Source organism: Danio rerio, chromosome 14, assembly GCF_049306965.1.
Source record: "Danio rerio strain Tuebingen ecotype United States chromosome 14, GRCz12tu, whole genome shotgun sequence".
NCBI classification, from domain to species: Eukaryota; Metazoa; Chordata; class Actinopteri; order Cypriniformes; family Danionidae; genus Danio; species Danio rerio.
In genome coordinates, this window is record NC_133189.1 from 39,495,386 (window position 1) to 39,508,778 (window position 13,393).

Here is a 13,393-nt window from a genome sequence, read left to right on the forward strand (position 1 = left end):
GCCTCCTTTTTTTCACCTTACATTTGTTTGTTTGTCTGATAGTCTTTGCCTTTTTTGTTTGTACTTGTTGAAATATCTTAATAAAAAAAGAAAAGTTTTGTGTATGCACTGCTAAATATGACATATCTAAAATATGGTATCATTATTGTAAACTCTGTAATGGAAGTTTATGTTAGTATCAGGGTAAGAGTTTCAGAAAATTATCTTGCTTAATGAGTTTTCCTTTCTTTCTTTTTTGTCAAGAAACTTGTGAACAAAGAAAATGCTTTAGCAATCACCAAATTTAGCCATTTCATAAACTTTTTCTGCCATATCCTTTATGTCAGTTAAAATACAACTTTGTGTATTGTATATAACTTTATTTCCACTCCAAAACAACAACAAAAAATCATATGAAGAATGTTGGTAACTACAGTTTTATCCTTATACTGTATATTTAGAAAAATTAGACTTTAGTTTTTCTATGCATATTCTGCCTCATTTACATAAGCGCTTTAAAAAGTAAATTATTCAACTAACACCAACTCAACTCCCTGCTGAGTTAATGGCTTTACCAGCTTTAGGGCCTCTGGGATCAACAAATAGTTCATAATTTCTTTTTTTGGGCAGGATCCCGCTGAAATATGTGACAGAATCATTGAGAAATATCAGAGGCACTCAACTAATGGATTTTTTAATGGGTAAGTTTCCTGGTGAGTTTTATGTTATTAAAAAAAATCTTGTTTTCCATTTTCTTTTTTTATGTATAACTGGCGTTGTGTGCTACACATATTTTTTGTTCTTATGAGAGTTTGCTGCTGCTTTTGTAAGTCAATTTAAACAATAACCTTGGTTGGAAAGGTTACTTTTAAAATGTGTTTTAATACCAGTGACAAAATACACACTTTATAAAGTCATTTGATAATTTATTTTTGAGATTACTAAAGTTTAGTAGAGTTACTATCTATATCATTTGGATTACCTTGGAATACTAATAAACACCAAAATGAAAAATAGGACATGGTTTTCATTAGCATAATAAAAAAAAATTATATAAAAATTTTAATAAATAATAAACTTTGATATACAGTTAAAGTCAGAATTATAAGCACCCCTGAATTATTAGCCCCCCTGTTTATTTTTTTCCCTGTTTTCTGTTTAAAGGATAGCAGATTTTTTCAACACATTTATAAACATAATAGATTTAATAACTCATTTCTAATAACTGATTAATTTTATATTTGCCATCATGACAGTAAATAATATTTTACTAGATATTTTTCAAGACACTTCTATCCAGCTTAAAGTGTCATTTAAAGGCTTAACTAGGTTAATTAGGTGAACTAGGCAGGTTAGGGTAATCAGGCAAGTTATTGTATAATGATGGTTTGTTCGGTAGAATATAGAGAGAAAAAAATTGCTCAAAGGGGCTAATAATTTTGTCCTTAAAATGGTGTTTAAAAAATTCAAAACTGCTTTCATTCTAGTTGTAATAAAACAAACAAGACTTTCCCCAGAAGAAAAAAATATTATCAGACATACTGTGAAAATTTCTTTGCTCTGGTAAACATTTGGGAAATATTTATTAAAAAGAAAAAAATTCAAAGGGGGGGGGGGGGGGGGGGGGGGGCTTATAATTCTGACTTCAACTGTATGCTTAAATACATGCATAACTTGCTTATATCTTGCTATTTAATGATGTTCCAGAGGGCAACACTATGCATTTAAAGCCAATGGAATATGCACAGCTAGTGTTTTTCAGCCAAATGATGAACTTCTGGTGAAAGCTTTACGTGACTTTAAGTTCCTTTTGCACAAGGGTGTAGAATTACCATGGATGGAGGGGACGTGTCCCCACTAATTATTAAAAGGTCCCCGCCAATAATTTAATCGCCTCCAAAATAAAAGTAATGCTTTGTCTGAATTTTCCAGTCAGGTTTACTGTGCAAGACTGGTGAGACATGGACATAAGCAGCTACATTTCAAAGAAAAATGTCACTTGAAGTTAAGTTTACTACAAGTCCACCATAATAGTAACTATTGATGGAGGAGCAATTAATCAAAACTTTGTTTCAATTTTGGCCTTCATGGTGCTTATGAAAAAACAACAATCTGCATTCATTTCTGTTAAAGTAAAGCCATGTAAATTTACATTTGCACCATAAGACATGCTTGATTTAAAGTTGTTTTTATTACTAATTTTATTTATTTATTTAATTTTTTTAAGCGCAAAATAGTGCATGTTCTGTTTGCACGCTCAGAGAAGGAAAAGAACATGGACATGTAAAGTCATCTTTTAGCTTAAAGTGCATAAATGGCAATATTATACTTGCAAAAATGTGTTCGTACAGTATGTGGTGGTAAGTGAGTATGCAAAAATAAGCCCACCAATATCAAAAGTACGTCTACGCCCTTGGTTTTACAGCATTGACGCTGTAAAGTTTGCATGTTTCTCCCATGCTTGCGTGCTCCGGTTTCCTACCACATTTCAAAAGCATGCACTACAAGTGAATTGATCAATCTGAATTTAGCACTACAGTCAAACTCTGATTCAGCAGCATATCTCCTCATAGCAATCATTTTAGTAATTAGCTCTTATCAAGGGGGGAGTTGTAGAGATCTACTTGAGCTCAAAGCCCTGCAAACGGGAGGGAGCCCAGGGCTCAAGGAACTTTTGAGCTCAGGGCTCTCTCCCAGTACAGCATACCAAACTTGCTCATAATCAATCCTCAGCAAAGTGGGAACTCTTGAAAGAGATGTCGCGGCAAAATATAATTGAATGCAGTGCTTCTTGTTTGGTCAGATACCCACCTTATATCGTATCTCAGCCAATTAGTGAATATTGCTTTTTTAAGAAACAGATCTTAAATGTGGCGATTTTGTATGGGATGACAATTAACCAAAAGACCTGGGGCTGGCTGACTGAAATTAAAAGTCAGTTTGCACATACAGTACCATGTATGCACATTTGGAGCGATTATTTTTATATATATTCAATTATTATTTTTTCAAAAGGAGTATGCAGGATGTAATCAGCTGTTATGTGATTTTTTTAAGGACAATACCAATTTTTTACTCTCATTTTGCAGAAATAATTGGGTCCATATTGGTACCTTAACAATACATTTTTTTACTTTAGTACTTGTGATATAGTGATAAAAAATTAAAAAGGTATAATATTGTTGTGTTTAGGAATGCATATGTTTAATGTATCATTTTAGACCCTTTGGGTACAAATGCCCTCTGAAATTATATCTCTTACTGTATATAATTTAATATATAATTTAAGCCTATTTTTTGTTTTTCTACTTACAAAAAAATTATATCTTTTAATGAGAATTGCTTGACACTGATAGTAGTTTTCTTGAATACATGCATAATTATGTTTTTTTGTGTGTGTCAGAGTTGGAAAATCAAACCAATTGCTATATACATTCATAGTCTATTACAATCATAATATTTAATACAATAAATAAGATTTAAATAAAATTAAACAAAATCCCTTTTGCGAAAGAACATATTTTTCCAAAGTAGCATGTGATTACCACCTATTTAAATGTAACTCATATTTTGTACTTTAAATACATAACCAAGTTAAGTATACACACAGGACTACGACTTATGCTTTTACATTCGCATGACAGTTTATGGTATACACAGTACACACAATGCAGGTATTGACAGTACATATAGGAAATTACGGTACGTGAGTAGTTTGACATGAGCATTGTTTTCAGACCCACAGGTCTGGGATTAGGGTTCATGTTCTGTATGTGATGTTGACATATGTATTGTTCATTGTATAAACACGCAGTGTCCCTTCCAGATCATATAGTACAAGTTTGCACATGTCCTGAATGGAAAAGTAATTATATACAACCCCAAATCAGAAAATGTTGGGACTGTATGGAAAACACACAAATAAAAAGAAAGTAGTGATTTCCAAATTTACTTTGACTTGTATTTTATTGCAGACAACATGAACAGTATTTTTTATGTTTTGTGTGGTCAACTTCATTTTATTAGTAAATATACATCCTTTTCTCTCAATGAGATCTGCAATACTTTCCAATAAAAGTTGGGACAGGAGCTATTAAGGGCTAGTAATCAGGTAAATTAATAAAAAAATTATGTGTTTTGAAACAGGTGATGTCAACAGGTGATTGTACTTATGATTTGGTACAAAAGTATTCAAGACAGGTCTAGTTCTTTAGGAGGGGCAGAGGATCGCCACTTTGACAACAAATACTTGATCAAATTATTTAAATGTTTTAAACAATGTTGCTTAAAGAATTATAGGAACACATTTGGATATTTCACCTTCAACAGTGCATAACCTAATTAAATGATTCAAGGAATCTGGACCAATTTCAGTGCGTAAACGACAAGAACACAAGCCGAACTACCATGATCTCCAGTCCCTCAGGTGTTACTGCATTAAGGATCATCATACTTCTATAAGCGATATCACCACATGGGCTCAGGGCTACTTTGGCAAACCTTTGTCAAGTACCATAATATGTTGTTACATCCACAAATGCCAGTTAAAATGGTAATGTGCAAAAAATGAAGCCCTATGTTAATCATGTCCTGAAGCGCCGTCAATTTCTTTGTGTTCAGAGGCATCTGGGATGGACCATCAAACAGTGGAAATGTGCACTGTGGTCAGATAAATCAGTATTTCAGGTATTGTTTTGGAAGAAATGGATGCTGTGTGCTCCTGACCAGAGAAGAAAAGAATCATCCAGACTGTCACCAACAACAAGTCCAAAAGCCAGTGTCTGTCATGGTATGGGGTTGTGTCAGTGCCCTTGGCAAAGGGGACATGCACTTCTGTGATGGCACCATTAATGCTGAAAGTACATGGAGATTTTTTTCTAGGGACACCGATGCATTTTTCAAAAAGCCAATGCAACACCTCATTCTACACACATTACAAAGACCTGGATGTAGAGGAAGTGGATACAGGTACTTGACTAGCCTGTCTGCAGTCCTGACCTGTCTCCAATAGAGAATGTGTAGTGCATTTTGAAGCACAAAATGCAACAACGAAGACCTCGTACTGTTGCCCACCTTAAGACTTGTTTGCAGGTAGAATGAGGCAAAATGTAACACTTCATCACTTGGTGTCTTCTCAATCCCTGAACATCCTTGAAGTGTTGTAAAAAGGAATAGCAACATTACAAAGTGCTACATACTTTACTGTCCAACTTTTTTTTAAATGTGTTGCAAGAACCAAAATTGGAATATGGAATTATTTATTAAAAAAATTAATGAATAAATCTCGAGAAAAATGTTGAATAATGTTTGTTGTATTGTCTCCATTGAAATCTAAGTCATATTAGAAGTAATTAGAAGTCAAATTAATAAGTCAAACTAGTACATTTAGAAGTCACTACTTTCCTTTTTGTTTGCGTTTTCCAAACTGTCCCAACCTTTTTTGATTTTGGGTTGTATCTAAAACTGTCTAATTGAAGTGTTAGAGTTAAACTGACTATATTCTTCATCCACTCAGTTTAAGGAGGATTAGCTTGCTTCTTATTTTCTTTGTTACTGCAGATCATATTTTACAGTGCATTGCTGCCAATCAGGGGCGCCGCTGGGGTGGGGGGGTGGTTGATGAGGGTGTTGGTTTAGGATGATTCTTAGGGCCTATACATTTAGGAGTGCCCCAGAGACACTATCAAGTGCCCGCGCCACTCAATACCCCCCCCTCCCTCTTCACTTTTATCTGCGATTCCCCCTCTGGTCTTCACTTCTTATCACTTTCATCAAGTCATAGGGCCCGTGGTGGCCAGCGGCACTCTGCTGCCAATAAATGATAAACTGTTTTCTGCTTGAACAGTAGCTGCTCTGTTTAACAACTCAAGCAACACACTTGCATGCAGCTTCAATTGCGATAAGCAAAACAAGCAAATGGACAGCAACACTGCATAATGAAGATAAATGTTTAACAGCAATTATAAATTCACTGCCTGGCCATAGTTCAGTCATGATCTGAAGGTCACATAGTGGTGTTTTTGAATGTACTGAACTAATTGCTGCCACTCACTTCTATTATGTATTAAAGGATTAGAGACCTTTTAGGCTTGTTTTTTTGTGTGAACATTTCAATTCTGTCTTTAAACGGATTAGTTAAATTTCAGTATTCTGACTCCTCCCCACAATTCTTAGAAGAAAAAGTCAGAGTTTTGAGTTTTGCATTCTGAAAATGCAAGATGCATGCTTACAATTCCCAGAAGCGAAAGAAAAAAGCATGTTGTGGGTTTATATCTTGCATTTCTGGCATCAAAATTGCTTGCCACAAATGATCTTATTTGTTGAATCATTATTGGTTGAGTCATTTGTGGCACATCAAAAGTTTTTCCTCTCAGTTCTGAGACTTTTTTTTCCACAATTCAGAGAAGCAGGAAACCAGAATTGTGAAATATGAGTTCTAAAATGCAAGATATAAACAAACTATGAAACTTAAACCCAGAAATAGGGACAAGGAGTCAGATTTATAAGTTTATATTATATTTTTCAATTTGGAGCTTTTATTATATGCAAAATCTTACAATTTTCCTCTGAATTCTATCAGTGAACAACTCTAAAATTGTTATTCTTTTATTTATTTATTTATTTTTTAGAATTACACAATGACCATAGCAAAATATCGTTGGCCCAGCTCTGGCCCACATAATCAGCTTTTGCTTGGCCCACATGCCACAGTGAATTACAGTACATGACTGGACCAAGTCTGGCTTCCAGACAAGAACCAGACATGGACCATATCTGGGCCAAGTCTCAGTCAAGTTAATAATCCAGAACTAAGCCTGAACTGGGCCAGTTATGCTGGTGTGTCATGACTGCAATAAAATTGAAAAACCCATGAATTAATGCACTTTAGGTAGGCCCGGATTGGCTAATCGGGAGGACCGGGAGAATTCCCGGTGGTCTGGTGCATTTTTTTGGCCGCAAGGCTGCCCTAGCTGCTTGCACTCTCAGCAGTCGCACCTTTTTTTATTAATTAATTTATTTGACCATAGCCTCATTCTTTTTTTTTTTTCATTATTTTGCCGCAGCTCCACTCTTTTCATTTAATTTCTCGCAGCCCCATGAGCCCCAATGCAGCCTGCAGGTTAGTGATGACGTAACTATCATTCGACCCCAAACAGCGGCACCTTAGTAAAAATAAGAATTTAAATAATAATAAGATTAATGAATATTACACCTGCTCAATGAAAATCAGATGATTAACTACATTAATAAATCTGACATAACTTAATCAGAAATCTAAAAGGGAGAAAAATATTGATCTTAATTAAGATTATTTGTTATTCCAAATGTATTGGCATTATAGTGTCATTGTGGTCCAGTGGTCAGCATTTTGTGTTACGACACCGCCAACCTGAGTTTAAACCTCACCTGTGTAATTTTTTATTTTTAAATTTTTTTTTATTTTTAGTGTTAAGACATATAATATTGTTTGGGTTACTTATATTAGTGTACATATTTAATTTTTATTTTTTGAGTGACCAGCGTTACAAAGAACTGGATATTTAAAAAGAATTTTGCACAGAATATATTTTCAGATATTGCAGGAAAGGACATTGTGATGTTTTAAATAATAGTGTTGGACATTTAGCTACCCTTTAATGTTCTTATATTTATGAAAAATATTTGAAGTTCTAAAGCAGCTGTGTCCTTGAAAAAGACGCGATAGTGTCATTAGAAACTGAATTGGAAATGACGTTATTTTAATTTAGTCAGGCGTGAATTGAGGTGGGCCGGTCTAAGGCTTGAAACTCCAGGGCTAAAAAGGAGTCCCACTCCAGCCCTGACTTTAGTTGTGCTATGGGCGTGCTTTTTCTCTAAGCGACCTGATTGGTAGAACATTTTTCTTTATTTGAAAATAATAAAAATGTATTTTAAATGTGGGTCAAGAAAAAAATTACATGGCCCACATATCAATTATTAACTTGGGCCAAATACTACATTTAACATCTGGCCCAAGTATTGTGTGCTGTCTTAAAGATGACCAAACCAGGACCATGTTTGGCCCACGTGCTGTATGCCAATGCCAGGTAAATGCCTGCTGTGCCAGATTTATGGCAAATCTGGGCCAGAATTTTTTGCTACCTGGGTCTAAACTGACATTAATTCCTCTCTCTCACAGTATTTATTTTCATAGACTTCCAATATTAACTCACTCTTGTTTTAGTGTTTACTCTTGTTCATGTGTTTCCTTACATCAACACGTTTGAGTGAATGTGACAGTCAGTTTCTGCGCCCCATGAGATCCTCCCATACATAACATCACTGAAGTGCATTTGCTGCATTCCAGGGCCTCTTCCACTGAGATCCGGTGTGTGTGTTTGTTTGTTCAGGGGAATGCAAAGCGGTTAGATACTCTTTTTGCCTCCGGGAGTAGTTTACCTTGTTAATCAGGTCGATGTGGCTCCAGACACTAAAATAGACATCACAACATCTACGAAGCAAACATTTGATGGGCGGACATTAGAAAATTGCCTGATATGCTAATGTTATATTAGTCACAAACATCATATTCGTCATGCCAGGAGACATATTATAATAACGTCAGTGTGCTAACGCCCAAGTTCTCTTTTAATGTACCATTAAATAGCTCAAATGATACTTATAAGAACACTGAAGCATTATTTTTAATTTTGTTGGAACAGATTTTTAGTTTCATATGATGCATCAGATGCCCTGTAGTGGATATATTCATACCATTCAAAATAAGGGCAATAAAGTTAGTCTTCAAAGAAATGTAAGACGTTTTATTTGGGAAGCAGGCATTAAACGAATCAAAGTTACAGTAAAGACTTTGAAAATGATACAAAGCATTTCTGTTTCGAACAAATGTTGTTCTTTTGAACATTTATGCCTTTAGATGTTGCCTCTAATGACTACTTGTGCTAAGATTTCCCTCATATGTCCTCACCCTCTACGTTTGCAGGAACAACAAACAGTATGACGAACATGTGCTATTGAATGAACAAACACTTGCTTTCAAACAAATGACAAGGATGTAGATGGCAACAATGATTTGTAGCATATTATAGCCAGTGGCATAGCGCAAAATGCGGGGGCCCTCCTGCACGGATTATTGACGGGGCCCCTGGTGAAGTCGGTCCGCTCAGTGGGGGTGGGGGGTGGTTGACGGTCAAGGAAATCAGTAGGGGGGGGTCTGATTTGGTCTTTTGTGACAGTTTTGAGTACACATTGTACTTTAAACGGTGACACTATGAAAGCATTTTTTTTTACGTTCTTTACCCTAAGGTTGACGTTAATAAGCTAGAAACAGTTTACACCTGTGTTTAGAATCCTCCATTTGTGACCTTAAAAAGAACCAAGGACTAAGAGTACAGATATAATAAACAAATGAATTTTCCTAGGATAAGTTTGTCTGACCACAGACACAATTACAATGGTCTCATGTGTATGACAGATTCATGACAAGTTATGTTGTCGTTGTGATGTCAAGTTGCTATGACAAAGACAGATCGTGACGTATTTGTTTATGTCAAGTTGGCATAACAAAGACATATCAATGTCATCTTTGCATATAAAATGACATAACTGATCAAATAACACTTGATGACAGTTGTCAAAAGCGTGCATAAACTCCTTCCTATTCAAGACGTGTCATGATTATAAAGGTGTCAGTCTCAGGAACCACCATTCAAGAAAAGTAAAAACATTAACATTGAGTATTAATTTTAATGTTCACATTTAGAGTTTGTTAATATTGTTTGGCTCATCTAAAAAAATATATATACAAATTGCAGATTTTCACTGAGCAAGGCCTGATGGTGTATTCTGTTTCAAGGACTATCCAACTCTTCCCCTACGCCTTCACGCTAAAAAGAATTGGGACACCCTTAACCCTTCACATTAACGTGCAAAATAAGGAGTAAGGGGAAGAGCTAAGGGGTAGAATTAGGATTGGGCTCATGTATCAGTTTATTTATACATTATCTACAGTAAATGGCAAAAGTGGGCCAGTGTGGATCTAAAATTCTCAGACCAAAAAGTGTCCCAACACAAGCTCGTTTTAACTGCATTTATCACTATCTATAAATGCACATTAGTTCAGAAGGCATTTCTTAACATATTTGGTGTATACGCTAATTACTTTTATTATAAATGGATGCACTTTTTTGGAGATTCAAAAACTCCATGCACTGCCATTACAAAGCTTTGAAGAGGATATTTCACAAGTTCACAATTACAGATGCAGTGCTTCCCACAGGTTTGAAATATACTTGCGGTGGTAGCCAGATTGGAAAATGCAGCCATTACCCACGGCACATATATGGTTACATGACACAAAAAATAATGTGATTTTTAACTATATTTTAATTTTTAATGACTATATTTTAATTTTTAACTCTTATACACTGTTTCTTTTCAATAAGTTAAAGTTTTTAAAAAGGCTGTTGAAATAAAACTCTCCCTCAAGTTCAGGTTATTGCTTTATTGGCATGACATTTAGTACAGTATTGCCAAAGCATTTATAATGCACACACATGTATAAAATATGTAATATATTATTAATATTATTAAATTAATAACATATACAGCAAACAAGAAATATATTACAGGATAAATGAAAAAAATTTATATTTTTAAAATAATTAATAATTATATTAAAAACTGTAGATTTTTTAAATAAGGCAAATGAGTTGATTGACCATTTTGTACATATATTTTGCAGTTCATTTTGCAGTTTACATGTCATTTTGCCATTTCTGAGTTTACAAGTTAATTTTTTTTTTTCGTTTAGATTAATGAATTTACTTTTTCTTTCAGCCTGTCGGCTGTGAAGACAAGCAGAATGTAGTTCTTATTAAAATTGTTATGCAAAAATGCATGAACTATAGAAAGCGAAAGCTAAAGTCGACTCCTGGACATTTTAGAAGATTTAGAAACATCAGCCGCAAAAATGCACATCTCTGTGGGTTTATGCAGAGCATGTGAGACTGTCTGAGGAAGTGTTGTTCACAGTTCTCGTGCACACACAATGAGCAGTACAAACTGTGTAACACAAGAAAAGATTTTCCACCATTTAATCGAATGCGTATGTTTGGTTATTTTTGGCGGATACGAAAAAAGTGTGAAAGCATAATAATATTGGTAAAAAAAAAAAAACACATCAAATATACTTGGGCGGCTGTTAATATACCTGGGTGGCCCGCCCAGGTAAAATCTATGTATGGAAAGCACTGCAGATATTTAAAGAATAAAGAATATTTGTTGTGTTGTCCAGGGAAAGAAGCTCGGAAAGACACCCCAACTCATGATAGTCCCCTTATCAGGAAAGAGAGAGACGTTGGGGTTCGAGTTAGGTGTCTAGCCCGGCCCCAGAATGCTCCCCCCTGGGTAGATAGTGTTGGGGTGGTGGAGGGATGAAGTCGTGAGATAATGCAGATAGGACGAGTTTGGTATTTACGGGGGGTTGGGTCTAATGCTGATAATAGAATGATTGTCAATGATGTGCTAGAATTGTTGAAAAATTTGCGCATGCTTCTGTCGAAATTTGTTTTCAAAACATCACTATAAACTAAACTCTGGTTGCTTGCAATTTAAATAGAAAAGGCATATATTTATATACACCTTGGATGACTTTAGGGTCAATGAATGCCATAATTCTCATTTTAAATGAATTAAATGATGATAAAAATGTCCGTCCTGCTAACAAACTTCTAATGAGCTCATTAATCTGAGCTTTTTTGTCACCTCTAGTGATCAATATCTCACTCTTGTAACTAGTAAATAAATGAGCCTTTTGTTTGTCTTGCGCAGTAAAAGCCATATGGCCTGTTTTTTCCCTCAGAATCCAATCTGACAAAACACACAGTGCCTCGAGAGACAGAGAGAGAGAGAAAGATAGTGCTGGACGCAGCTTCTCTACTTCAAGCAGATGGAAATAACCTTTTCCCAGCAGCATAGCAGATATCATCATCAGCAGAAGAAACCAGGCATTCGGCACAAGTGCTCGGTTACCTCTGTGGCTGGCCATTATCTACAGGAATGCTGTCTGTTATCTCAACAGCACCCTATCAAAGCGCACCATTACACAAGCACAGCATGAGCAAGGTAAGAATCCCTCGCTAATGTCATTTGTGCAAACCTATGAGAAGCCCAATGAATGAAAACACATCCCGCTCCATAACTATTAGTACAATGTGAACAATACAGCCCAATCCTCCTTTTTAACAAAGGAGAGCTGATGAAATGGAGAGCTTGTTAGATGAAGCAGAGCTCCTATATGGAGTGGATTGATTGAGAAATCTGCTGGCTAAATACAGGCTCTGCAATGTTCAGAATGGCGGTCAGTGTTGGTTATTTCAACTTTTTGATTTTATCCCCACTTATCCTCCTGTCAAGGTTGAATAGATGTATGGATGTTGTGATTCTAGGCAATTATGCCTACTTAGGTTTGCACAATAAATAGAAACAACGTAGGCTCATTCTAACTTAACCCTATATACATTTCTGGATATCGCCAATTATGTAGCCAGAAGTACATATGGCTGCATTTTGGCTTTAACGTTAATGCTATTGGGTGGTATGACGCTGTTCATTTTTGATGTAGTAGCTGACCTCTTACTTCCATATGGACGGCTTTTCCGTTGTTAGCAGTTTGTCCAGTTGCTCGCCATGTACTGTACATTGGCGGACTTGAGACACAGAAAAGAGTTGACTGGGATGACGGGGTTCAAGTCTGGTGAAGAACAGTTCCAGAAAGTAGGTAAAACAAAAACAAAAGCCAAAAAAATAAAAAAACAAGTAAATAACAGGGTGAGAATGTGGTAAAACCTGAAAACATGGTGAAAAACAAGGGGCTTTTCATTTTTTGAATTGCTTTTGAAAACATTGTCAGTTGGGTTTAGGCAAGTGGGTGCGCGGCTTAGTCAGTGCTTTTGAAAATGCTATTGGTTGAGTTTAGGGAAGGAGGAGGGTGGGTCAATCGATCACTTAGTCAGTCAGTCAGTAGTGATGGGTTATTTTGAACGAATCTTTTGTACAACTCGAGAATGATTCGTCTTCTCAGGGAGTGATTCTTTTGTTTGTGCACACGCACATGTGTGCAGGTAGAGTAGAAGATTAGTTCTTTTTTCAAGTCTTCTATCGGGTTTGAGTCATTCGTTCATCACGTGAAAGGCTGATGCCAATGATATGCAGTCAGAGCCGGAAAAAGATTTGATTCATTCATTCTCTTAAGTCTTCAGTTTCAGTCGTTCGTTCATCATGTGAAAGATCATAAGCATTTAGAGCGGAAAAAGAAACCGGAGCAGCCGGAGGAAACCCACATCAACACAAGGAGAACATACAAACTCCACGAAGAAATGCCAACTGACCTAGCCAGGGGTCGAACCAGCTTGCTGTTGGGCGATTGTGCTAC

At 35.9% G+C, this 13,393-nt stretch overlaps 1 protein-coding gene across 16 annotated transcripts in view; it reads left to right on the forward strand.

Moving 5' to 3' along the window:
• The window catches only part of il12ba (interleukin 12Ba), a 166,240-nt gene that overhangs the window by 97,290 nt on the left and 55,557 nt on the right, over positions 1-13,393 (forward strand). For 12 of the 16 annotated variants that reach the window (XR_012389483.1, XM_073921341.1, XM_073921348.1 and 9 more), the window contains one exon: positions 11,822-12,084. Coding sequence is in view for 11 of the 16 variants with exons in the window: in XM_073921341.1 (XP_073777442.1) it covers positions 12,019-12,084 (66 nt within the window). In the remaining 5 variants the exon portion in view is untranslated. Of the gene's footprint in view, positions 1-609; positions 681-11,821; positions 12,085-13,393 lie in introns of those variants that run through there. The other 4 variants (XM_073921342.1, XM_073921349.1, XM_073921338.1 and 1 more) reach the window with 2 other exon arrangements.